At 39.4% G+C, this 27,992-nt stretch overlaps 2 protein-coding genes across 2 annotated transcripts; both read left to right on the top strand.

Moving 5' to 3' along the window:
* The first annotated feature begins 3 nt into the window (after window positions 1-3).
* Window positions 4-6,560, top strand: LOC115676361 (linoleate 13S-lipoxygenase 2-1, chloroplastic-like). Its single transcript, XM_030599257.2, has 9 exons — window positions 4-667; window positions 1,730-1,998; window positions 2,420-2,657; window positions 3,564-3,884; window positions 4,214-4,299; window positions 4,464-4,574; window positions 4,706-5,010; window positions 5,194-5,460; window positions 5,588-6,560. Exons 1-9 carry the CDS (start codon window positions 316-318, stop codon window positions 6,345-6,347), a joined length of 2,709 nt encoding a protein of 902 aa, XP_030455117.1. The 5' UTR covers window positions 4-315; the 3' UTR covers window positions 6,348-6,560.
* A 14,521-nt stretch (window positions 6,561-21,081) lies between these two features.
* LOC115676342 (linoleate 13S-lipoxygenase 2-1, chloroplastic-like) lies at window positions 21,082-26,906 on the top strand. The gene is made up of 9 exons (XM_030599237.2): window positions 21,082-21,543; window positions 22,523-22,791; window positions 23,625-23,862; window positions 24,017-24,337; window positions 24,474-24,559; window positions 24,728-24,838; window positions 24,987-25,291; window positions 25,515-25,781; window positions 25,935-26,906. The coding sequence occupies exons 1-9, from the start codon at window positions 21,192-21,194 to the stop codon at window positions 26,692-26,694; spliced, it is 2,709 nt and encodes a 902-aa protein (XP_030455097.1). The 5' UTR covers window positions 21,082-21,191; the 3' UTR covers window positions 26,695-26,906.
* The last annotated feature ends 1,086 nt before the right edge of the window (window positions 26,907-27,992 follow it).

Here is a 27,992-nt window from a genome sequence, read left to right as displayed (position 1 = left end):
TCCCAAGCCTTTGAAAGATACACGAAGACAAGTCTAGTCCACCGTCTTCTTTCCTCCTCTCTTCGCATTTCTCACTTCGTTTTCACGTGCCTTTTACATGCAATCTAGGGCAAAATGAATCCCAGAACAATAACAAAGCACATTCCACATTTTTCTTCTTCCTCTCCCTCTAAAAAAACCACTAGGCCAACTCTCCAAAACCCCATCATACCAAAGTCCCAATAACCATTGTCTCAAGCAATTGTTGTCTACACCATCTTTTTTTCACATCTCTCCTTCAAGAACACAACAAAGAAGATCATCACCACCATCATCATGTTGAAGCCACAGCTTCATCAATCCCAATCTGCCTCCCCAACCTTGTTCCCCTTCAGCAAGCCATTTAGCCAAGGCAATGGTGGGATCGCAGTTTTTCAGGTACGATCCACGCTTGCGCTCCAAAAGAGCCGTAGAAGCGCTCGAGTGGGGCTTGCCTCGAGAAAGATCAAAGCGATAGCGAGCCCGAGCACTACCGAGAAGTTGCTTTCGGTTAAAGCGGTAGTGACCCTGAAACAGAGAGCCGATGGGTTGTTCTCAGGAATTGGGATAAAGGGATGGCTCGATGAGATTACTGACTTGGTGGGGAAAACCCTCCTCTTGGAGCTTGTTAGTGCAGAGCTTGACCCCGGTAAGTATTGAGCATTCAGATTTAACCTTTAATTTGTTAACACAACTTGTAACAGAAAGTAGGGGCAGATATAGGATGAATATGATCGAAACGTTCTCTTTTACTTTGTAACATATATTATGATGTTCATCATTCGACTTTTATTTGAAGTGAAACATTTGATAATTGTCAAAGTACAAAGCTTGTGATATTTAGAATCATATGAGTTTATAACATTTATTTTAAGCCTACAATGCATTTTTAAGATTCGGAGAATAAGTCACAGAAGTACAAAGTCGTTTATAACTTGCTACAAGCAAGGATGTTTGATAGTTTAATTAACAACCGTATTATTAATAGATTCTCCGTGGAGGTTTGTATTAAAAGATCTGATGCATTTTATCCAAATTAATACTATATGTAAAAAATAATATGTTAATAGAGGTGTAATTTTCTTGACTTTCATTATGCCACATTAATAGACTGTATATAGGTCTAGAAATTCTTGATCTACCATCATTCTATAACTTTTTTGCCCTAATTTACTATACTCCAGCCCAAATCCAAGATTTTAAGCTATGATACAGACTATGGAATTAAATCGTTACCCCTGCCATGTTCGACCTTCCACAGAGAGAGAGAGGTGGTCCAACCATGCATTAATTAGAGAGCATCTTGGACAAGAAGGGAACCACATAGCCTGGATGTAACTTCGCAAAATCAATCGAATATCACACATGTTCGGGGCAAATAGCTCTAGAATGGTCCCTCGAAGATGAAATAAATCCAAAAACAGCAGCCGAATGTCTATAGTTAAGCCGAAAGCGATTTCACGAAAACGAACATTATCTCTTCGAAGAAATATTCAGCTCCGAGCCACCGATTCGCCAATCTTTTGTTAGATTCGCCCCATTTACTGTCATGGCTTAATTTCAGCTTCCTAGCACCAAACCCTAGCCCTCGCATGGTGGGCGAGAGCCAACTATAATTTGGTTCCAGTTATGATATTAAAACAATTAATCTCTTGTATTTGTTATGCTCAAGATTTGAATACAGTCCTGATTTGCTGAGCTTTATTTACAGAGACGAGACAAGAGAAGGGGACGATCAAAGGGTACGCGCGTAAGAAGAGCCAGAACGTGGAGGAGGTAACTTATGAGTGCGAGTTTGAGGTCGGAGAGGAGTTCGGGGAGGTCGGGGCGATTTTGGTGGAGAATGAGCACCACAAGGAGATGTACCTCAAGGACATTGTCCTCGACGGGTTCGTGGGCGGTCCCCTTAGCATCACATGCGACTCATGGGTTCACTCCAAGTTCGATAACCCACAAAAGAGGGTCTTCTTCACCAATAAGGTTAGATCATACCGATAGCTACATGGCTTCCTATCTAGGGTTTTTCTCATTGTTTTTTTTTTTTGCTATTTAGTGATTCGTTTTCAAAAAGAAAAGACTTAAAGGCAGCATGTGTAACAGGTGCCCTTTCGTCCGCGGTAATTTATAAAAAAATGTATGTACTTTTGGGTAACATAGTAGATCAAAGCTGGTCACCATCGTATATGCACTCATTCAATCGTGGTCAATAGATGGATCGGGTATTTAATTTCGCGGGTCTTGATTTTCACACCTTAACTTGTAAAATAAATTCTGTTTAATCAGAAGATTAATTAGAGGGAGTCGATTATCACTACCTGAGTTATGAGTATTATTTAGATAGATCTAAATTTTGGAGCTTGATGATTTTGATTTTCAATGTTGCCCACGCTTGTGGGGCCAGTGCTATTTACCGAAGGAAACGCCAAGCGGGCTGAGGAGGCTCAGAGAGGAGGAGCTAGCGATCCTACGAGGGAACGGCCAAGGCGAGAGAGAGTCGTACGAGAGGATATACAATTACGATGTGTACAACGACCTCGGGAATCCGGACAGCGGTGCGGATAAGAAGAGACCAGTGCTTGGTGGCAAAGAGCTTCCGTACCCCAGACGGTGCCGGACCGGGCGCCCTCGGTGCAGGACCGGTGAGTCGACATATCATTTGTTATCACTTCATAATGATGACTTACACCAATTACTTTAGATAATTGGTGGTGAAAAGAGCTTGTGAATTCTTTTTTATTTATTTATTATTTTATTTTAGGATGAATCCTTTTGCTAAAAACCCAGCGAACTTTTATATAAATTCATAATGAAGTCCAATTCTTTGATTTTCATTTTTGCTTGTAAGTCGCATTCGTATAATTTCTTTATTTAGCCGAAAGGCCAAATGTATGACTTGAATAGAGTTATTTTTGGACGGGAAATGCACTCCAAAATAATAAGTCCAAAGGTATATTTTCTTTCTCTCTTCTAACTATTTCATCAGGAGAAAATATTGGATAGAGCTTTGATGCCAGCGTGGTAAAATCCAAGTCCCATTCACCGGGCGACACCCACCATGTCAGCCAGCTTATATTCGAACGAAAAAGCGACTCTCTCTCTCCAGTTTGCGCTCTCTATCTCTCTCTCCATTTAGAAAATGACGTGATGGATACCAATTGAAATATTCCTTATCGAGAGAGAGAGAGAGAGAGAGAGAGAGAGAGAGAGAGAGAGAGAGAGAGAACCATGAGATTGAGAGTGCTCAACCCTATTAGCAATTGGAAAATGGAACTTTTGTATTCTTCTCTCGTAAAATCATAGTCACAGAAACATCAGCCATTCATAATTTCATATCCTCTTTGCATGCTTCTGGCTATCATCATATCTTTATTAATGTAATGTGTAAACTATCCTAGCTAGTATATCAATGATTATAACTATTTGTTTCTTCGGATAATAAATTACAAGCTCGGTACTATGTTAGCTAGTGTTAAATGTAAAAACTCGTTGATTTTGATTTTTCTTCCTAACGAACAAGTTAAACATTCACACGTAATATCAAACAGATCCACAGTCGGAATCGAGGAGCGGGAGCATATACGTGCCTCGAGACGAACAGTTCTCGACGATAAAGAGCTTGACGTTCTCGACGAAGACAGTGTATTCGGTGGTGCACGCTCTGGTGCCGTCGCTAGAGACGGCGATAGTCGACGCTGACCTGGGGTTCCCCTTCTTCACAGCCATCGACCAGCTCTTCAACGAAGGCATCAACTTGCCCCCGTTGCGGAAGCAAGGCTTCCTCAAGGACCTCTTCCCTCGGCTCGTCAAGACCGTCACCGATGCCTCCCAAGATATCTTGCGGTTCGAAACACCTGAAACCATGGAACGTAAGCAAACTCGCTCTCCCTCTCTCTCTCTCTCCCTCTGTCTTTAGTCAGATTCTATGTCCTTATTCAAGTGTGTTTGGACAGCCGTCTCCCATAAGTTTCTACGGTATCTTTGATTCAATGCGTTCAATGAAAGGAAACTAACAAGTGGTCTAGTAGACATTATTTATTCGGAGAAAGTTACGTGATAATCGCTCATTCTCTCTTTAGAAAAATACTCCATTAGTCAATCAACGGATAATGTATTATTTATTATATATGGCAGAGATAATTATATATCTCCGAGATTCCTCATGCATCATAATTAGCTATATTGTTGCACCCTGCAGGAGATAGATTCTTTTGGTTTAATGATGAAGAGTTCGCGCGTCAAACCCTAGCGGGAATCAACCCCTACACGATCCAGTTGGTCACGGTAATAATTATAGGCATTTGTACACATTTCAATTATATAATTTGCTCACGTATACTTAATTTAGTTCAGTGATGATTATTTTCCTAGGAAGACTAAAAGTATTTCATATTACCATGGTGGGTATATCCTTTCTATAAACAAGTGCTATTAAAATTTGTACTCAGGAATGGCCTTTGAAGAGCAAGCTTGACCCTAAGATTTATGGTCCGCCCAAATCGGTCATCACGACAGAGATCGTCGAAATAGAAATCAAAGGCTTCATGACAATTGAAGAGGTACGACAGTACTCTCGCCTAATAGAACCTATCGGCAATCTAGGGTCGAGTATAAACCTAAATCATACCGCCCCAACTAATGAAATTTGACCTGAAGCCTTTCCGGTTCGGTATAATTGGATTTTGTGCAGGCCATAAAGCAAAAGAAGCTGTTCATGCTGGACTACCACGACCTGTTCCTACCGTACGTGAACAAAGTGAGGCAACTCAAGGGGACAACCCTGTACGGGTCGAGGACCCTCTTCTTCTTGACCCCAGATGAGACATTGAAACCGCTTGCCATTGAGCTCACCCGGCCGCCGACCGAAGACGGGAAGCCGCAATGGAAGCAGGTGTTCACCCCATTTTGCCACTCAACTAGCATGTGGCTCTGGCGGCTCGCCAAGGCCCATGTCCTCGCCCACGACTCTGGATACCACCAGCTCGTCAGCCACTGGTAACGAAATAAGCCGATCATTACTTTTCGACGGGGAAAAAGAATCTTATAACTATTACGTAGATGTATACTAGTAAGGAAGTGGGCTAATGGCTCATTGTGAGATCTAAGTATGTAGGTAATTTCCTATTTGCATAAGCGCTGATGGGGTAATTGATGTTTCTCCGGTTTTGATCATCGCAGGTTGCGGACTCATTGTGCCACGGAACCCTACATTATAGCAGCAAATCGGCAACTGAGCGAGATGCACCCAATCTACAAGCTGTTGCACCCGCACTTCCGGTACACGATGGAGATCAATGCGCTGGCTCGCGGGTATCTCGTCAACGGTGAGGGCATCATTGAGAGCTCCTTCTCTCCCGGCAAGTTTTCCATGGAGCTCAGCGCCGTCGCCTATGACAAGCAGTGGCAATTCGACTTACAAGCCTTGCCCAATGACTTGATTAGCAGGTATCGTACATCTATTGATCAGTTGCACACCTCTTTTTTGTTTTTTTCGCATTTAGAATAAATTAGCCATATAACAACTGCATCCTAACACTTTTCACGCTTTTCTAATCGTTTAAAATCCTGCCAGGGGGTTGGCAGTGGAGGACCCGACGGCACCGCACGGCCTCAAGCTAGCGATCGAGGACTACCCCTTCGCTAACGACGGCCTCCTCTTGTGGGACACCATCAAGGAGTGGGTCACCGACTATGTCAACCACTACTACCCTGACCCGAGCCGCATTGCGTCAGACAAGGAGCTGCAATCCTGGTGGACCGAGATCCGGACCGTCGGCCATGGCGACAAGAAAGACTCCCCCGGGTGGCCTGACCTCAAGACCCCGTCCGACCTCATCCACATTATCACCACCATGGTCTGGGTCGCCTCTGGCCACCACGCTGCCGTCAACTTCGGCCAGTACACCTACGCCGGCTACTTCCCGAACCGGCCCACCATTGCCCGAACCAAGATGCCCGTCGAGGACCCGATCGAAGAAGAGCTCAAGATGTTCTGGGAAAAGCCTGAGGGCGTGCTGCTCAAGTGCTTCCCGTCGCAGATACAGGCGACGAAGGTGATGGCGATCCTTGACGTGTTGTCAAACCACTCACCGGATGAGGAGTACCTGGGACAAGATCCGGAACCAGCGTGGAAAGAGGAGCCGGAGATAAAAGCGGCGTTCGAGAGGTTCAGCGGGAGGCTGAAGGAGCTTGAGGGCATCATCGACGCGAGGAACACCGACCAAAGGTTCAAGAATCGGAGCGGAGCCGGGATCGTGCCGTATGAGCTCTTGAAGCCGTTCTCCGAGCCCGGCGTGACAGGGAAGGGAGTTCCATACAGCATTTCCATCTGAGCAAATGACATTCTTGTTCGTGGTGGCGGCCACAGTGGATGCAGAGAAAAACCATCTCTTTTTATTTTGTAGAAGAATAGGATTGTGGTATCCGCCGATGATAATGTGAGCATCCCAATTTGTGGACAACATTTTTTTCAATTTCAGGATCTAATTTGTCATTTGTTACCAATATCTAATGGAATTATGAATAAAGGATTAATTTCAGTTCTAGTCTTCTATCAACTGCAAAAATAAATAAAATAAAGTGACGATGTGCATAAAACGTTATCTTCACAACATCTATCTTCTTCATTAATACCATATTCCATTACTGTTACATACTAATGCAGAATCTAAAAATGGGGGTAAATAGTCAGTGAGATGGAGTTATTGTTGCTAGCATCACGCAAGTCCAGTTCCAATGCACTCTTAGATTTGGTGGTGCCGTCAATATATTCAGTTTTGGGCCAATTAGGATATAATAATTATTACTTCACCCTATACCAATTCTCCTATGCAAGACTCTCCTAACATAAGTCATTCTAAACCAAACAACTAGAATTTTCCGGCCTAAATATTTTTTTTCTCGTTTTTCTCGAGCACTTACTCACTTAAGCATCTAAGGGTCCTACTGAGAAAATCCTAGGAGACTTTCTTGATGTTAGTGCGCAATGATACAATGTAGAAGAAGATCAATCTAGTTGGAAGCTCATCTTGAACATGCGCATAAACATAAATCATTTTCTTATACTTTTACATGAAACACAATTGGTAAAAAAATTTCTTTCCACAAGTAGACTTGAGATTGTATTGTGAGTGCGCTTAACAAGGTGACATTTGTTTTGCGAAAAAATTTTCGCTGGAAAATATTTTCCTCATTTTTCGATGTTTGGAATGCTTAAAAAATGAGTCAATAGAAAATATTTTCAGAGTCAACAAAAGACCCATACTTAGATTCAAGAAAATGATTTTCTCTTAAAAAATCAAAATTTATTTTTCAAAATATGACTAGATATCGGTGCTTGCACAAGAGATCTTCGTGCTTAGGCACAACAACCTCAACACCTATGCCCCAAGACACCAATGCTTGTGCCCAACTCCTCGACGGCCATGCCCGAGTACCCGATTATCGTTCCCAAGTCAATAGCGCTTGGGCATGAGCTGATCGAGGCCGAGCTTGGTTCTTTGGCGGTGGCGCCTGGGGTCATAAAGGCTAGGCCTAAGATCCCAATGCCCATGCCGAGATACTCAACTCCTGCGGTCATGTGACCGAAGCTAGGCCCCAGGTCTCTTAAGGCCGAGCTCGAGACCCCAGTGCCCATGCCTGGGTCCCTGGCAGCCATCCACAGGAGCTTGGTGCCCGTGCCTGGTTTCTCGACGTCCATGTCCTGGTGTTATGGTTAAATGTGCAATGTAGAGAGGGTGAATAGGTTAATATTAAAAAGTTGGTGTATTCTTTAAAAAGTTGATGTATTCTTGTGGAATTATCAAAATTAAGTTTGATATGTGCAAAAATAGTTTAATTCGTGTGTTGACACTTAAATTTTGGCTACCATACTTAGTCATTTATTGCATGAGAAAATTAGGGCTTGGTCCAACCCCTTAAAAGAAAAACGCAATTAGCATTGCATCACATGTAAATCACATGGCTCAAGCACAGTGCTATCACGAACCATCTTACTTGTAATCGAAGGGACTTGTTAAAGATGTGACCGGCCATGGCAAGTTTAAACTCCGCACTGAACTTTTTGTTGATGAAATTCGATATCAGGTGTTTATTAGGTTCAATGGTTATCTGCAGCTATCAATTCCATTCTTTTTTTCTTTTTTCTTTTATCTTCAAGAGATAGATTGGGATAGAATAATTTCGAAATCAAAAGAAAAGAGAAAAATTTGGGAGTGAAAACTTCTAGAGATAAGAAATATCCACATCAAACCATTCTATAAGTTTTGAAGAGGAAATCTGATCGGGGAGTTGAAGTTTGAATAATAATAAAAAAAAAGAGGGAAAAAGACACGAACAATCATTGAACGTTGACTCAATGTACCATTTTATCTCTCAACTTTTAATTTATTCAATTTAGTCCCTGAACTTTATTCAAACGTTTGATGTGGTTTCTAGATTTTTAATTTGTTTAATGCCGTCCTTAAACTTTTAGTACATGTTCAATTCAATCCCTAAACTATATGAAAATATTCAATGTAGTCCTTCCATTGATTCAAGTTCAGGGACTACATTGAACATTTTAATATAGTTCATGGACTAAATTGAACATGTACTAAAAGTCTAGGGATCACATTGAATTAATTAAAAGTTCAGGGACCATATTGAACATTAGACTAAAGTTCAGGGACTACATTGAACAAATTAAAAATTCAAGAACCAAATTGCACATTGTCCTAAAGTTCAGGGACTATTTGTGTCATTATCCCAAAAAAGATGCCATTCAACCTTGGGGATATTGAACAAGTCCTTTCTCATTCCTAGTTCAAAATCTTGCCACAATATAACGTGCTAGCTTTGGGATACGCCTTCGCAGGAAAAATTGTCCAAAAAGTCATAAACTTATTACACGGTGGCCAATTCAGTCCTAAATCTTTCAATTGTGTCAATATAGCTATAAACATTTTGACGATTTGCTAATTTAGTCCTAAACCTTTTGACGATTTGTCAATGTAATCGTTTCGGCCAATTATCCAAATAACAAGTTTAGAACTAAAATGGCAAATCTTCGAAAGGTTAAGGATTAAATTGGCATATTTGAAAGGTTTAGAACTAAATTGGCAAATCGTCAAAAGGTCTAGGACTAAATTGACACAATTAAAAGGCTTAGGATTGAATTGATCGCCGTACAATAGGTTTAGAACTACTTGGACAATTATCCCCACCTTTGCAATATCATCATCCCACAAAGATACATAAAAATTAGATAAACAGCCATGGAACCGACAAATTCAAAAAGCAAAATTCCTTTAATTGAATAGATCGTTTACTACTAACCATTAAATACATGGACCTCACATCCAATCGGACATTACAACATCCAATCTGACATTACAAATCCGGATTGTCCTTTTGGACGTAAAGTGTAGAACCTACTCAGGATCAACACGCGATTTCTTAATAGCCTTTTTCTTGTTCTTGTGTCGCGCTTTACCAGAACTCGTAGCAGCAATAGGCTGCTGTTCGGTACTCTAAGGAACAAAGGAGATCAAGGAATTGCCTACTGCAGAGGATGCTACAGCCGCTGCTCTTGGTTCACGCCTCTGGTCCGCTCTCGCGGAAACTGAACAGCGTACGACGGAGGCGATCGGAGGAGGAGCTTCGGGTCTGGCAAGAGGCTTTTGGAGTTGAACTGTGGGAGCGAGCTTATCAAGTGAGACGAACGGTCTGTTTTTGAACAAGTCAAAGTTGCCACGTCAAACGAGCCTTCCTATTCTCCTGCGCAAGACTCGGTTCCATTTAGTTACATCCTTATCCCATGCAGATATTTAAATCCTTCTAAACTCACTCATGATGAAATGGACGATATGCTGCTAGAAATGTATGATAAATTAAGGAAATTTATGGAGAATCGCGTTCTCCTTGCTTAACATGAAAATCAAACTAAGAAAGAAAATAATTCGGTCCTTCTATACTACAAAAGTTCAATTACTAGTGCATAATCTATTTGTCAAAACATGTCATCCATCTAATGGTGTATCGAACCGACCTACCGAATAATTCAATCAATTCACTACTCTCATTAGCATTACGCCATGTCTTGCGACTCATTTTATTAAGTCGTCGTTTAGGTACATAGTTTTTACTTTGTACAAAACGGTTAGAAATTATATTTTCGCAAGTAGGAATAAGGGGATGCCCCATATGTTTTATATGATCAATTCATAGATTTTCTTTCAAACTAAAGATTGTCCCCCACAAAGAGTTGATTACATTGACACAATTAAATGTAAAAATGCGAAAGAGAGAACATAAAGAATTTGCATATATTTCGATATATTAAAAAAGAATACATGGAGAGGCTTTAATATATGACTTTCTAAGGAAATTAAATCAGATTTGCAAAATCAAAATAGATATTAAAAATCAGAAGAAAGATATTTAAATATCTCTAACATCCTCCCTCAGACTCATGATGACTAGGTGAGCTTGAGTTTGAAATCAAGCCAAGCAGCATCCAGCAGCTAAGATGTGGTGGATGATGCTGCGTCCGATGTTGTCCGTGGTGAAACTGCAAGATCTAGCTGGTCTGAGGGCGACGAGTTTGATGGTGGTGTTGACTATATTGAAATTTTACACAAAAGTTTAGAACGACATTTGAACAATCAAAATATTTAGCACATATATTAAAATTCATAAATTTAGGATTGAATTGGTAATGTTCCCTTCAAAGCACGCGCTTATATAATGACGAGAAAAACGGTCAATGCAATGAGACATTTAAAGGTCGAAGATGGCCGTGTGTGTACGGCATTGTTGTTCATCTAAAACGTGCCAGCAAGCCCTACTTTGACATTCGAGTTCTCATTTATGTCGTGTGTTGACTGGTGGACGGATAAAACTTGCGGAAATGGTCCTGAGATTGCAATCTTTTCGTAGAAACTTACTGTAGCGTGCTCAACTTGTTTCACGAAAAATAAATAATTTAAGTTTAATTTTTTATATTACTTAAAATAATTAATTGATGGAAAATATTTTTATTATTGATAATAATTTTATTCAAATGTTTTCGTACATGATAAAAATATTTTTCGTTCATTCATTTTTATAAGGAAGATGAACGATTAATCTCTATAAATTTTTTTTCAAATAATTCAATTTTCGAGAAACAAACGAAGGCTTAGCCGTATTTTTTAATTTTTCTTCTTCATCTTTATGGGTGCTTTTGTTTTCGGGGCTTGAAATTCGGGTAAATCCGACCATAGATGAAGGCATAATTCGGTTTTATCTTTTCATTTTAACCCACATCTATGGTCGGACGACTCCCAGGTCGCATTGAAACTAATTTTTGTTCGGCTCTTTCGAGACTTGTAGCTGAGAACGCAATCACTCCAATCAAAATTTAAGAAAGCCGTGGCTTTGACTCAGAAACGTTGCACGCAAAAGGTTCTACGTGATCACTGAACAGTAACTATTAATTAATGTGGTAACTGGCTTTTACTTAAGGAAACCGAATACCTTCTGGCATGCATCACATCTGATCCACCAATGCTTTGCCTTTTTTTTTTTTTTAGCGAAATCGAATAACTTCTTATACAAGTCATGTCTCATCGACCAATGCTATGTGTATTGGAGACTTCATTTGTTTTACGAAGAATAAATAATTTTAAATATTATTCTACCGATGCTTTGCCTTTTTCTTAGCGAAATCAAATAACCTCTTGCACGCGTCACATCTTATCGAATAATGCTATCTGAATTAAAGACTTTATTTATTTTGCGAAGAATAAATAATTTAAAAAATAATTTCCTAAATATAATCGCTTGTATCGTTCACAAAAATAAATGAATGAACAATATTTTCATCATTCACAAAAATGTTTAGATATAAATTGTTGTTGAGAATGAAAACATATCTAATTGACAAATTATTTAAAGTTATACAAGCGATCATTTCTAAGATAATGTTTTCAAAATTTTCATTATTTTCATAAAACAAACGGAGAAAAAAATTTCACTGAATTTCTTATTAAATGATGTGGTGATTTTCCAATTGAATATTCAAAATATGGAAGTTGCTACATGGCTTAATATAAGTAAATTTTAACAGGATTACTCAATATGTCTATCATTTTCCATACCGCTTTTAATGGAGATGATAGCTTTCACCGTCAGTATGCAAAAAAATTGCTCTTAATTGAACTTACTTGTCTAATAAGGGGCAAGATTACTGTTCTCGCATACAACACCCCATACTGGCCAAATTGCTCTTAGTTGAGCCATCGGCAGCAATAGCTTGATTTTTGGAGGTCGACAGTCGCAATCGACCCCGTACATGAGAGTTGCAAATCTAGGGTGGCTGTGGAAGAGACAAGAAGTGGGTTTGCTGGTGGCATCGTCGAACTTGGAAGGGCTGTGCTAGGGTAGCCAGCAGTGTCGCAGGGCTCAAACAGTGGTAGGGTTGGGTCGGTCAAGTGTGATTCGATAAGTGATGGTGGCGGGGCGAGGCGGGGCATGGCAGCGTGGCAATGAATTGGCACGAGGGTTGCAAAGTTGGTGGTGAAGAGCTTCCCGAAAATTACCAGACATAGGAAAAACAAAATCCAACAGTGATAATATATTATGGACACGTGTCTTCCATCGAGACGAGATAATAGTGCCCGGGTATGGTCTCCAAATCCCTCTAATAAGGGCTAGGTATAGTTTGCCAAATGGCTTTGCCAGCATAACAGTCTTTGAGCCATCATGAGGGTAACAACATGTTATAAGCCATAAATTCTTGAAGGAGTAGACCTTCCAATAATTTATAATAGTTTTTATTTATTTTTTGTTGTCTAGAACATTTTGTCAATCTAACAATAGATTAAGGGCCATCACTTAAACATTTCTCTTTGCCAAATTGAATTAATGAGGAAAATCATGAAACAAACATAACGAACAATTTGACTTTATTTCTTGTGTAATAGCGGATATATGACTCTTGATAGAGAGATCTTGAAGTTTTTCAAGAACCAGTTATTCGAAGAGTAACCGATGATTCTCATCACTCACCAAAGTCTCTATCTAATAATACTCACTAGGATCCTTACTCGAAGGCAACAAGATCTCTTCTATAACTTGAAATCTTATCTAACTATTATATTTATCGACAAATCAATAAAAGGGATAGCGTAAGAAACTCATTGGAGTTGAGTTCTTAGTCAAGAATAAGGAAGCGATGGACAGGTTATTATATTGTCATGGCTGTGGTTGTGGCGACAGGATAACCACGATGGTGGTATCGGGTCGATGTAGAAGAATTAACAAATGAGCGGGAGAAACAAAAAGACAAGAAAGAGGAGGATACGTAGAAACTCATTGAACTCGTGTTCTTAGTCAAGAACGATGAAGCGATTGGTAGGTCATTATGTCGTCATGGCTACAGTCCTGGCGATAGGACAATCGTGACGGTAGTTTTGGGTTGACATAGAAGAATTAACAAATGAGCGGGAGAAACAAAAAGACAAGAAAGAACAGGATACGTAGAAACTCATTGAACTCGTGTTCTTAGTCAAGAACGATGAAGCGATTGGTAGGTCATTATGCCGTCATGGCTACAGTCCTGGCGATAGGACAATCGTGACGGTAGTTTTGGGTTGACATAGAAGAATTAACAAATGAGCGGGAGAAACAAAAAGACAAGAAAGAGGGAGATATGTAGAAACTCAATGAACTCGAGTTCTTAGTCAAGAATGAGGAAGCGATGGGCATGTCATTATGCCGTCATGGCTACGGCCGTGGCGAAAGGACGACCATGATGGTAGTTTTGGGTCGACGTAGAAGAATTAACAAGTGAGCGGGAAAAACAAAAAAGACAAGAAAGAGGGAGATATGGAGAGATTCGGCTATTTGGAGGTTCATGTAGCATCCACGAGGTTTCGAGGTGTGTGCATAGTGGAATTAGGGTTCGAATCTTTTTATGGCATGTGATAATCCTTAAGTTAGTTTTACATGTGATTGGTTGGTAGAGAAAAACCCAAAAACCAACGCGGTAGTGGGTGAGATTGTATAGAGCCCGCCTCCTAATTCCCAAGCACGCGTTGAGATTTTGGCCAACTTTTTTTCACCTAACTTCTCGTACTCACCACTTGCCATATTTTGATCTGCCAATGAAGCAGTCGGTCCAAAATTCTGACGTCATGAGCATCCCATGCATTACTCTTATTCTGCAAAAATTTGTAAAACCCCTATTCATATATGGTGCAAACGACCATGCCTAATACACTAATTTAAGTTCAACAAACACACACGTGAAATAAACTAGGGCAGAACTAGCTTTGATACTATGTTAGAAAGTTCAACCCAAAAGTTTAAATTTATAAGTGGAGAGAGATCGCATATATGTAAAGAACATATAAATCTCTTACATGCGTACAAGACTAAAAACGTTAATGGCTCCAATCCACGTGAATCACCATATTAGATATTCTCCATTTACAAATGGATCTTTACTTATGAATTACTCAGAAAAATTTCTCCTGTTTGATGTGGGTCTTATGATGTCACAAAACTCCCCCAATTAAAGTATGGACCGAAACTATATTGAAGAATAGACTTAAAAATGAAGAACGAAAAGCTTGAACATTGTGAAATCATAATCTAAGAAAGATAAACTAAAAGATGATATATCACAACATGAATACAAAAACAATTGAAACTTGATATTCAAGGGATGTGACATTTTACCAACTACAATAATCTCTCCCCCCGCGCGCGAATGTTTGCGTGTACTCATGTATGTATATATATTGGGCGACTATTTCTTCTTCTATTTTTTTCTTGTTCTTTTTTTTTGTTGTCTTCTATTTTTTACACAATTTCATTATCGAAAAGTTGTCATGTCAGTAATCATGCCTGCATGATTAAATACATTAAAGATGAAGTTGACATGATTCCACAAAATCAAAAGGTGAAAAAACTTGATCATCCATATTAGAAAGTCGAGGTTAAATTGTAAGAGTTGGAACGGTCTTGAGCTTTCTCCAGAAATAGTCCACCATGACGTTGCAAGTGGTGGATATGCATTAAATTGGATATGCATTACGCGTCGTCGGACTATGAACATCAAATAGTGGATATATGCACGAGTGCATACTCAATTCAACCTTTTGCTTTCATTCTCAATCAAAAGAGATTTTATCTGAAATTTCATTGCCAGTCCACTTCTAAAATTCTCAACCGCTAGTCTTATTCTCAACCGCCAGTCAATTAGTTTGACCCTTATATAAGAGTATAGATGGAAACCCTATCAATATCACGACCCAAAAGATACACAAAAATGGTATAGATTCATGCCGAGACAAAAAAATAGGGTTTGGGCAAAAACAATATACCTTTGAGAGGGTGAGATGACAAAGCTTTACATGAAATGTCGTAAGTTATAACATGTGCTTAAAAATTGCACCGAGCAACCTAAGAGCCATGATCCTCACTAACCCGGCCCCTCAGTCCATAAATGAATCCATGCCATGTTTTTTTATTATTATTATATCAGAAATACATGACATGTTCAATAAGCGCAAGAACGCAAATAGTGTCATGATAACCAATAGTCAAAGACAAGCAATGACTCAAGAACCTAAGTGGTCTCACATCAAGAGTTAGCAAAGACTCTATCCCTTATAACTTCCTTCTGCAAAACCATTTAACGCTTAACGTTAGTGGCGTACTTTATCTCCGTGCTGCCAAGCACAAATATTTTACTTCTGCAAACTAGAGATTCAATGGGTTCAGAGACTTAGTTACGCTAGATTAATCTAACGTTTTTTGGTACCTGTTCTCTTTTTTTCAAAAATGTTTTTGCATGCAGTTTTGGTCAATTTTAATCTTAGTCCACTAACACGTGAGGGTGATCATGCAGGTGCACAATTAGGAAAGTAACACCCAATAATCAAAGTAGTGAATAGATTGCAGAAGAATTTAAGAATCTGGATACGTTAAGCAAAGTAAAGTACACCATTATTCATCACCATGAGGTTTCCGCAAACTATTAATTATGAAAATATGTAGACATAATGCATGAATTGTATGCATGATTGTGCATGAGTTAATGACTAACTAACATGCAATCTATTCTAAATTTTTTTATATTTTTTCACGATTAAGTAATATACAGGACTTAAGAAAATGCACAAATGAAACCTAAATTCTATGGGACAATAATTAACCTACATGCACTAATTAAATGACTAAATGACATGCGGGAATGATATAGCTACATGACATGCATGATGAGTTTTAAATTATATGTTATGAAATTAATTAAAGAAAATATCTACATGAGATGTCAATGAAGTTTAACCCTAAATGACGAGTGACTCGCTAAACGTCATGCAATATGAAGTTTAAGAAAATTGATTTGCCTAACTAATGCAATCTATATGACATATTCTAATTCAATTTTTTTCTTCTTATTAATTAACAAAAGACGAATGGCCCTAAAGTCTATAAATTAAATGAGCATGCATTTTCTATTATATATGCAAGATGACATATTTTAAATGTATGCAATCTTAGGTTAATTAACATAAATTAAACTAACCATGGACTAATCCTATAATGCCAACTATATGAAATGTTATTTTTATTAAAAAAAACAGCAAATTTAAAACCTAGGACTCCACATGTGAACTACCATTAAATTGCTATGTGAATGACAACTAAATGAGGCAATGCTAACTTTTTGTATAGTTTTTTTATTTTATTTTATATTATATGAACTATATGCAATGCGGATAACGTAATGCAATGCAATTAATAGCTAAGACTATCTATATGAATTAATTCTCGATAGATCAACCCTAAGAATTTATGATTTTCTAAATGACGTGAATTACATGATATGCGTGCGATGAGACCAATTAACTTTAAATCTTCAAGCAATCTAAATGATTCTGGTGACATTTTTTTTTTGTTTGGTTTTTGTTTAATGAAAACTATAGATTATCTTAAATTTATATGCATTCTAAAATTAACATGCATCTCCCTAACTATGACCCTAAAATGAAAACACCACAATTCTAAAAATGCATGTAACATGTGACGTGCCATATTATTATGGAAGACATTCATAACTCTTCATTAGGAGAGAATTGATTGGACATATTATGAGAATTATTGCTCAATTTGTGCCATCTAATATATGCCAATCAAAAGTAGAATTCCCTCTTTTGTCCATAGATGATTGGTCATAACCTCAAAAATTCAATTGAGTCCAAAACCTTTATACATAACCCATTCAATGCCAGTCTAGTTAAGGTGCAATTTTAAGAAAATACTTTTAATATGCAAATGTAATTTAGTAATTTTTTATTTATAGGTCAGGATCGACTCTTACTTTTCTATGTAATAAAAAATCAAGCAGATTGTCAAAATTTAAATATCAACCAGATTCGAATCTTTTTATGGCATGTGATAATTCTCAAGTTAGTTTTCCATGCGGTTGGTAGATAGAGCCGCCCATATGCAATTCGTGATACCCATATTCAACTCGTGCATTTATAGAGCCTCTCAATTCCGAGGCACACGTTGAGATTTTGGCCAACTATTTTTCACCATGTCCATCTTTTTTGGTCTGTCAATAAAGCCGTCGGTCCAAATTCTGACACCATGATCATTTACTCCTGCAAAAACTGTAAAACCGTACACATTTGACGGGTGCAAACGACATTGCCTAATACACTAATTGGAAATTAATGTGGTTTATTCCCATCTAATTGCCTGTCCTTTTATTCGGTTTTCTCAATCATAATTTTCTTTATAAGTCGGAACTCTTAAACACAGGAGCAAATTCTTATGCATACTCAAGAATCCGTGTACCAATCGGCTAGATCCCAATGACGACAGACAATTCTATGACTATCGATATTGATCTTCTTCTTGACCTCTTAACAGTTGATCAACCTCCCTCAAACAGCCCTCTCTATAATCAAGAGATGTTGAACATTTTAATGTCCTTCCTCATGTGCAAGCAGGATTAGGAATGACATGTGAAATTTGACAAATGGAGTAGACACACGGGTGAAATAAACTAGGGCATAATTAACTTTGATTCCATGTTAGAAAGTTCAACACAAAATTTTAAGCTAATATGTGAAGATAAATTTTTTTTTTGGTCGAAATATGTGAAAAGAAATTACATATATATAAAGCATATAAATCCACAATTGAGTAATATAAGATATTTCAACAGACATAAGGACGCCAATAAATGGCAACCATCATGCCATGGACAGGTGGATTGTTCATCTCCAACAATGTGCTTCATGCAGCTAAAAGTCATTAAGCATATTGTTGGAGATTTTCACGTGGTCGGTCCTCCACATGTCCGGCTGGAATCATCACGAAGTGAATAGTTTCAAATATAAGATGATTGATTTTTATTTTCCATTCTCTCTTTGAACTGAAAAAACTAGATTTTATTTTCATGGCTGACGTTTGCATTGGAAGCACGACATTCATCGTCCGAAATTCGAAAATCCAAGGCACCCATTTTTGCTTAAAATTATTCCCATAAGAACGAAACGTCTAGTATCATTTAAACGAAAAACCCAAGATTTTGATTGTGAGTTTTAAAAGTAGGAATGGTATTTGATATGTCCATTAAAATCCTTTATTCAAGTGGTGTGAATATAATTTTAATTCATATAATACTGTTCTCTAACTTAACAACATACACCTAAAAAATCCTAGCACTATCCATCAAAGCCCCATTTTTTTTTGGTCATAATCAAAGCCCCATTTAATATCATCTCTTACATGCATACAGGACTGAAAACGTTAATGGCTCCGATCCATGTGGATCACCATACTGGATATTCTCCATATTTACGGATGGATCTTCACTTACGAATCACTTCAAGAAAACTTCTCCCATTTGATGTGGGACTTATGGCGTCACAAAACTTCTCCAATTAAAGTACGGACATAAACCATAATTGACGAATTAGGAGCCACATAAGTGAAAGAAATGTGGGGCATAAATATTGTGAAATCCCAATCTAAAAAAGATAACTAACAGATGAAACATCACAACATGCATACAAGAACAATTGAAACTTGATACTCAAGCTGCGTGGAATAACATTTTGCCAACTACAAGGAGAAAATGTTCAGTAATTGCAAAGCGCCGCGTCAATCACTGATGTGGCGGACGTTTTTTATTCATACCCAATAATAAATTGACACGTATCTGGCAAGTTTGAATAAAAAATAAAAATCAGATTTTTATCTTTTTCCTCCATCACCCACTTTCCTCAGATGTTCTAGTTGTTTATGGCACATTAGCAATTGACGTGGCGCTCGCAAACTATTGAATATTTTCTCCAACTACAATCTATTTCTTCTTCTACTACTTCTTCTTCTTTTTTTCTTTTTTTGGTCTTTGTTACTTATGAAATTGTATTATCGAGTATCTTTTATCTTTTTTACACACTTTCATCACTAAAAAGTTGTCATGTCAGTGATCATGCTAATATCATGAAAAACCCTAAATTGGTACACCTATGACAAATTTATCTCATACTAATTTTTTGACCATCAAAAATCTCAAATTGGTACACCTGTGACAAATTTAACATAAAATAATTTTTTAACAATAAAAAACCCCAAATTGGTATACCTGTTATAAATTTACCCTTCGTTAGTTCCCTTTAAATTAGGTTAAGACCACGAAAAACTCTAAACCGATATACATGCGTCAAATGGAGGGTAAAACCCCAAATTAGAATACCCATCAACCGTCACGTGTCATCCAACCCAGCAATTTGATAGTAAAATTTAACGGAAACTAACGGAGATTAAATTTGTCACAGGTTTACTAGTTTGAGACTTTTTATAGTAAAAAAATTAGTTTGGGTTAAAATTGTCACAGGTGTACCAGTTTGGGCTTTTTCGTGATATTAACCCAATATGTTAAAGATGAAGTTTACATGATTCCACAAAATCAAAAGTTGAATAAACTTGATCATACATATTGGAAAGTCGAGGTTAAATTGCAAGAGTTGGAACGGTCTTGATCTTTCTCCAGAGATCGTCCACCATGATGTTGCAAGTAGTGGATATGCATTACATTGGAACGTGTCGTCGGACTATGAACATCAAATAGTGGATATATGCACGAGTTATTATTCAATTCAACCCTTTTGCTTTCATTCTCAATCAAAAGAGAATTCATTTGAAATTTCATTGCCAATCCACTTCTAAAATTCTCAACCACTAGTCCTATTCTCAACCACAAGTAGAGCCAGTCAAGTAATTTGACCCTTATATAAGAATCTATGGATGGAAACCATATCAATATCACGACCCAAAAGATGCACAAAAATGGTATAGATTCATGCCGAGACAAAAAAATAAAAAAGAAGGTTTGTGCAAAAAAACCCTAGCTTTGTGAGAGTAAGATGACAAAGTTTTACACAATGTCGTAAATTATAACATATACCTAAAAATTGCACCAAGCAACGTGAGAGCGATGATCCTCACTAGCTCGGCCCCCCAATCTAGCAATGAATGCATGACAACGTTTAATAAGCGCAAGAACGCATATTATGTCAAATAACCAATAGTCGAAGATGAGTAATGAATCAAGAACATAAGTGCTCTCACATCAAAGATTTATAACTAGCAGAACACGAGGTACGACCTCAACTGAGATAATGAGCCGATTAATACTCTTCCAAACATAAGAAGAAATATGCCCCGATGATTTAAGTGGTGGACTAGTAGTTGGTGGGTCGGGTCAAGTACAGCTGAAGTGTTCCGCATGGATCCAACACGAACTTTTCGTTCACATATATTTTTTGATTTTTTCCAAGCCTTTGAAGTAGCTTTGCCCGAATACCGTACGAAGACATAAAGTCAAAATTCAAACGAATACAAGTCTAGTCCACCGCCATATCTCCTCCCCTGTTACCATTCCGAGCTTCAATTTCACGTGCCGTGTACATGCATTTAGGCAAAACAAAGCCCAGAAAAAAAGAAGAATAATAAAGCACATGCCATACTTTTCTTCCTCCTCTCCCTCTATAAAAACCACTAGACCAACTCTCCAAAACCCCATCATCATTCATAAGTCTCGATAACCATTGTCTTAAGCAATTGTTGTCTACACCATTCTCACTTTCAAGAACACACCAGAAACGATCATCACCACCATCATCATGTTGAAGCCACAGCTTCATCAATCCCCATCTGCCTTCCCAACCTTGGTCCCATTAAGCAAGCCATCTAGCCAAGGCAATGGCGAGATCGCAATTTTACCGATACAGTCCTCACATGCGCTCCAAAAGAGCCCTAGAAGCGCTCAAGTGGGGGTTGTATCGAGTAAGATCACAGCGGTTGCCAGCCCGAGCTCTATCGAGAAGTCGCTGTCGGTCAAAGTGGTAGTGACCGTGAAACCCAGCACTGGTGGGTTCTTCTCGGAACTTGGGATAATAGGAGGGCTCGATAAGATTATTGATTTGATGGGGAAAACGCTCCTCTTAGAGCTTGTTAGTGCAGAGCTCGACCCCAGTAAGTATTGAGCATTCAATTTTGAGCTTGAAATTGTTAAACACAATTTGTAACAGAAAGCAGAGGGAGAAATAGACGTATTCTTCCACATTTTGAAAATTTTGCGATGTTCACAATTTGACTTTTATTTGAAGTGAAACATTTGAAGTTTTTCAAAGTTCAGAAAAAGCAATATTCAGAATCATATACGAATTTTTACCAATTTTTTAAAGACTAAAATAGCTATTTTTAGGTTTGGAGAAAAAAGTCACGGAAGTACATAAGTTGTTTATGACTTGCAACAAACAAGGATGCTTGCTTGTTTAATTAACAAACATTCCCTAAATAAATTCTCCGTGGACGTATGTTTGTACTAAAAGATCTGATGCATGTTATCCAATTTAGTACTATATGTGAGATATAACATGTTAATGAAGGTGTAATTTTCTTGTCTTGTTATTAAGCCACAATACTAGTGTGTGTGTGTGTGTGTGTGTGTGTGTGTGTGTGTGTGTGTCTGTGTGTGTGTGTGTGTGTATTTGTTTGGTTAATTGTCTGTGTTTAAATAATGAAAAAAATCAGCCACTTAGCCTGTGCGCATGTTTGAACTACATACATCAAAAGAATTAACTCATTGTTCAATAGGCACACACATCTTGGAGTTAGACATCATGATCTTTGCCAGAAAAAAAAATATTTGCAAGTACCGCACAGGATATATGTTCAAAATACAAAATAAAATTGACAATAACAGCATGAATTTCCCCCATATTTATCATGGTTCAGCCCAAAAGAAGATTCCAAGGCATAATATAGACCATATGGATTTTAATCCTTACCCTTGTTATGGCTTTATTTCAGCTTCCTAGTACCAAATCTTAGCCCTCTCATGGTGTGCGAGAGCCAACTATAATTTCGTTCCTGTTATGATATTCAAATTATTGATCTCTTGTGTCCGCGATGTTGAAGATTTAAATACAGTGCTGAACTTCATTTACAGAGACGGGACAAGAGAAGGGGACAATCAAAGGGTACGCGCACAAGACGGCCCTAAACGAGGAGGAGGCAAAGTACGAGTGCAAGTTCGAGGTCAAAGAGGAGTTCGGGGAGGTCGGGGCGATTCTCGTGGAGAATGAGCACCACAAGGAGATGTACCTCAAGGACATCGTCCTCGACGGGTTCACGGACGGTCCTCTTAGCATCGCATGCAACTCATGGGTTCACTCTAAGTATGATGACCCACAAAAGAGGGTCTTCTTCACCAATAAGGTTAGATCATAACGATAGCGACATAAGTACTTCTTATCTAGGTTCTTTCTCATTTTTCATGAGGCTACTACACATATCAAAAGATCAAGACCGTTTAGGGTTATAACTTATATAGATAGTATGTATATGTGTTCACTCAAAAATTAGGGTTTTTATATAAATATATATTTGTGCTGACGCACTGGAGGGCACTTAAGAGGAGAGGATTATAAAAAAAACGAGAGCGTTTGTGCAGATATCAAGTGAATCAATTAGCTTATGTGTCATAAAATGCAAGTTTAATTGCGATTTATTAGCTATAATCTCCAAACAGAAGTGTACCCAACATTTTTTTAATGGTTACTTCCTTTTGAGGAGACAGACATAGTACAACTCTTACGTGTTATATAGTCTTGAATTGACCCAAAAGCCACCGATGAAACTAAGGTTCAATGCATGTGAATGAAAAGCGTCTATCTTTATACAAATCTTTTGACTCTCTCGCCCTCACGTTGTCCTTTAAAGCACGTGTAACCGGTGCCCCATCGTCCGGGGTAAATAAATTCAAAGATGGTCTATCATTATCCTTACATGGATTGCGCATTGATTTCATGGGACTTGATTTTCACACCAAAACTTGAAAATCAAATTAATCAGGAAATTAATTAGAGAGATAGTGGATTATCACTATTCGAATTTCGAGCATTACTATTAGATAGGTTTACTTGAAAATCAAATTAATCAGGAAATTAATTAGAGAGATAGCGGGATTATCACTATTCGAATTTTGAGCATTACTTAGATATGTTTAATTTGGAGCTTGATGGTTTTCGTTGCACTTTATTGCGGAGCAGTGCTATTTACCGACGGAAACGCCGAGCGGGCTAAGGAGACTGAGAGAGGAGGAGCTAACGATCCTGCGAGGGAACGGCCAAGGCGAGAGAGAGTCGTTCGAGAGGATATATGATTACGATGTGTACAATGACCTCGGGAATCCGGATAGCGACGCGGATAAGAAGAGACCGGTGCTCGGTGGCAAAGAGCTTCCCTACCCTAGACGATGCCGGACTGGGCGCCCTCGGAGCAAGAACGGTGAGTCGTGTAAAATCAGCCTCATGCAGGCACAACCCTTTTAGCAATTGGAAAATGGAACTTTTTTATTCTTCTCTTGTAAATTCATAGTCACAAAAACACAAGCCATTCGTCCTAACAAACAAATTAAACATTCACATGTAATATCAAGCAGATCCACAATCGGAATCGAGGAGCGGGAGCATATACGTGCCTCGAGATGAACAGTTCTCGATGATAAAGAACTTGACGTTCTCCGCGAAGACGGTGTACTCAGTGGTGCACGCGCTGGTGCCGTCGCTGGAGACGGCAATAATCGACTCCGACCTGGGGTTCCCCTACTTCACCGCCATCGACGAGCTCTTCAACGAAGGCGTCAACTTGCCCCCGTTGCAGAAGCAAGGATTCCTCAAGGACGCCTTCCCTCGGCTCGTCAAGACCGTCACCGATGCCTCCCAAGATGTCTTGCGCTTCGAAACACCTGAAACCATGAACCGTAAGCAAACTCTCTTTCCCTCTCCCTCTCTCTTTAGTTAGATTCTATGTGCTTATTAAAGCATGTTTGGACAGCTGTTTCCCATAAATTTCTACGGTATCTTCGATTTAATTAGCCGTGTTGTTGCACTCCGCAGGAGACAGATTCTTTTGGTTTAGCGACGAAGAATTTGCTCGTCAAACCCTAGCGGGAATTAACCCCTACGCGATCCAGTTGGTCACGGTAATAATTATATGTATCTGTACACATTTCAACTATATAATTTGCTCACATATAATTAATCTATTTTGATGATGATTAATTTCCATTGAAGACTAAAATTATTTGACATCACCACCATGTTGGGTATATGCTTTCTGTAAATAAAGTGGTGCTAAAATATTTACTCAGGAATGGCCCTTGAGGAGCGAGCTCGACCCTAGGATCTACGGTCCGCCCGAATCGGCCATCACTGTAGAGATCATCGAAAGGGAAATCAAAGGTTTCATGACATTCAACGAGGTACGAGGATACTCCTAGTATGAAATATCACCTAAAACAACCTATCCGCACTCTAGGGTTGAGCATAAACCTAAATCCTACTGCCCCAATTACTGAAATTTGATCCGAACCCGACCTTTCCGGTTCGGTTCAATTCAATTTTGTGCAGGCCATAAAGCAAAAGAAGCTGTTCATGCTGGACTACCACGACCTGTTCCTACCGTATGTGAACAAAGTGAGACAGCTCAAGGGGACAACCCTGTACGGGTCAAGGACACTCTTCTTCTTGACCCCAGATGAGACGTTGAAACCGCTCGCCATTGAGCTCACCCGGCCGCCGACCGACGACGGGAAGCCACAATGGAAGCAGGTGTTCACCCCGTTCTGCCACTCAACTAGCATGTGGCTCTGGCGGCTTGCCAAGGCCCATGTCCTCGCCCACGACTCTGGACATCACCAGCTCGTCAGTCACTGGTAACAAAATAAGCTGATCATCACTTATCGACAAGCAAAAAAAATCATTGATCTATTACATAGAAGTATACTAGTAACAAAGCATTGTGAGATCTGAGTATGGAAATAATTTTTTTTTGCAATGAAATGATTTGCATGTAAAACGTGATATTATTTCGAGAAGTACCTATTTGCATAAACGCGGATGGGGTAATTGATGTTTCTCCGGTTTTGATCATCGCAGGTTGCGGACTCATTGTGCCACGGAACCCTACATAATAGCAGCAAATCGGCAACTGAGCGAGATGCACCCAATCTACAAGTTGTTGCACCCGCACTTCCGGTACACGATGGAGATCAATGCGCTGGCTCGCGGGTATCTAATCAACGGCGACGGCATTATCGAGAGCACCTTCTCTCCTGGCAAGTATTCCATGGAGCTCAGCGCTGTCGCCTATGACAAGCAGTGGCAATTCGACTTACAAGGCTTGCCCAATGACTTGATTAGCAGGTATTGCACATCAACTGATTAGTTTTTTCCTTTTCAAGATTAGGGAAAGAGAAATATATAAAAATAGTTGACACATGAAGTGTTTAGAACAAGCTAGGTTTTTACAGAAACCGAACAAGTCATCGCTTTCTTAATCGTGTCAATTCTTGCCAGGGGGTTGGCAGTGGAGGATCCGACGGCACCACACGGCCTCAAGCTAGCGATCGAGGACTACCCCTTCGCTAACGACGGCCTCCTCTTGTGGGACACCATCAAGGAGTGGGTCACCAACTACGTCAACCACTACTACCCCAACTCGAGTCGCATTGCGTCAGACAAGGAGCTGCAATCCTGGTGGACCGAGATCCGGACTGTCGGCCACGGCGACAAGAAAGACTCTCCTGGGTGGCCCGACCTCAAGACCCCGTCCGACCTCATACACATTATCACCACCATGGTCTGGGTCGCCTCCGGCCACCACGCTGCCGTCAACTTCGGCCAGTACACCTACGCCGGCTACTTCCCAAACCGGCCCACCATTGCCCGAACCAAGATGCCCGTCGAGGACCCGACGGAAGAAGAACTCAAGAGGTTCTGGGACAAGCCTGAGGGCACGCTCCTCACATGCTTCCCGTCGCAGATACAGGCGACGAAGGTGATGGCAATCCTCGACGTGTTGTCGAACCACTCGCCGGATGAGGAGTACCTGGGACAAAATCCGGAACCGGCGTGGAAAGAGGAGCCTGTGATAAAGGCGGCGTTCGAGAGGTTCAGCGGGAGGCTGAAGGAGCTTGAGGGCATTATCGACGCGAGGAATGCCGACCAAAGGTTTAAGAATCGGAGCGGAGCCGGGATCGTGCCGTATGAACTATTGAAGCCGTTCTCCGAGCCCGGCGTGACAGGGATGGGAGTTCCATACAGCATTTCCATCTGAGCAAATGACATTCTTGTTCGTGGTGGCGGCCACGGTGGCTGCAGAGAAAAACCTTTCTTTCTATTTTGTAGAAGAATAGGATTGCAGTATACGCCGATGATAATGGGAGCATCCCAAATTGTGGACAACATTTTTTTCAATTTCAGGATCTAATTTGTCATTTGTTACCAATATCTAATGGAATTATGAATAAAGGATTAATTTCAGTTCTAGTCTTCTATCAACTGCAAAAATAAATAAAATAAAGTGACGATATGCATAAAACGTTATCTTCACTACATCTATCTTCTTCATTAAAACCATATTCCATTACTGTTACATACTAATGCAGAATCTAAAAATGGGGGTAAATGGTCAGTTAGATGGAGTTATTGTTGCCAGCATCACCCAAGTCCAGTTCCCATGCACTCCTAGATTAGGTGGGGTCCTGTCAATATATTCAGTTTTGGGCCAATTAGAATATAGTAATTATTACTACACGCTATATTGATTCTGCTATGCGAGACTCTCCTAACATAAATCATTCATAACCAAACAACTAGAATTTTCCTGCCTAAATATTTTTCTCTCGTTTTTCTCGAACACTTACTCACTTAAGCATCAAAGGGTCCTACTGAGAAAATCCTAGGAGACTTTCTTGATGTTGGTGCGCAATGATACAATGTAGAAGAAGATCAATCTAGTTTGAAGCTCATCTTGAACATGCGCATAAACATAAATCATTTTCTTATACTTTTACATGAAACACAATTGGTAAAAAATTTTCTTTCCACAAGTAGACTTGAGATTGTATTGTGAGTGCGCTTAATAAGGTGACAGTTGTTTGGAATGCTTAAAAAATGAGTCGATGGAAAATATTTTCCTTATTTTCCAATGTTTGGAATGGTTAAAAAATGACTTGATAGAAAATATTTTCATAGTCAACGAAAGACTCATACTTAGATTCAGGAAAATGATTTTCTCTTAAAAAATAAAAATTTAATTTTCAAAATACGACTAGCTATCAATGCTTGTACAAGAGCTCTTCGCACTTGGGCACGAGAACCTCAACACCTATGCCCCAAGACACCAGTGCTTGTGCCCAACTCCTCGACGGCCATGCCCAAGTACCCGGTTATCGCTCCCAAGTCAATAGCGCTTAGGCATGAGCTGATCGTGGCCGAGCTCGATTCTTTGGTGGTGGCACTTGGGTTCACAAAGGCTAGGCCTAAGATCACAATGCCCACGCCGGGATACTCAACTCCTGCGGCCATGTGACCGACGCTAGGGCCCAGGTCTCTTGAGGCCGAGCTCGAGAC

Source organism: Syzygium oleosum, unplaced genomic scaffold, assembly GCF_021117445.2.
Source record: "Syzygium oleosum isolate NSW1041296 unplaced genomic scaffold, Sole_v2.1 Sole_v2.07, whole genome shotgun sequence".
NCBI lineage: Eukaryota > Viridiplantae > Streptophyta > Magnoliopsida > Myrtales > Myrtaceae > Syzygium > Syzygium oleosum.
Note: the sequence above shows the minus strand (reverse complement) of the source record. Positions and strands in the feature narration are given on the sequence as shown.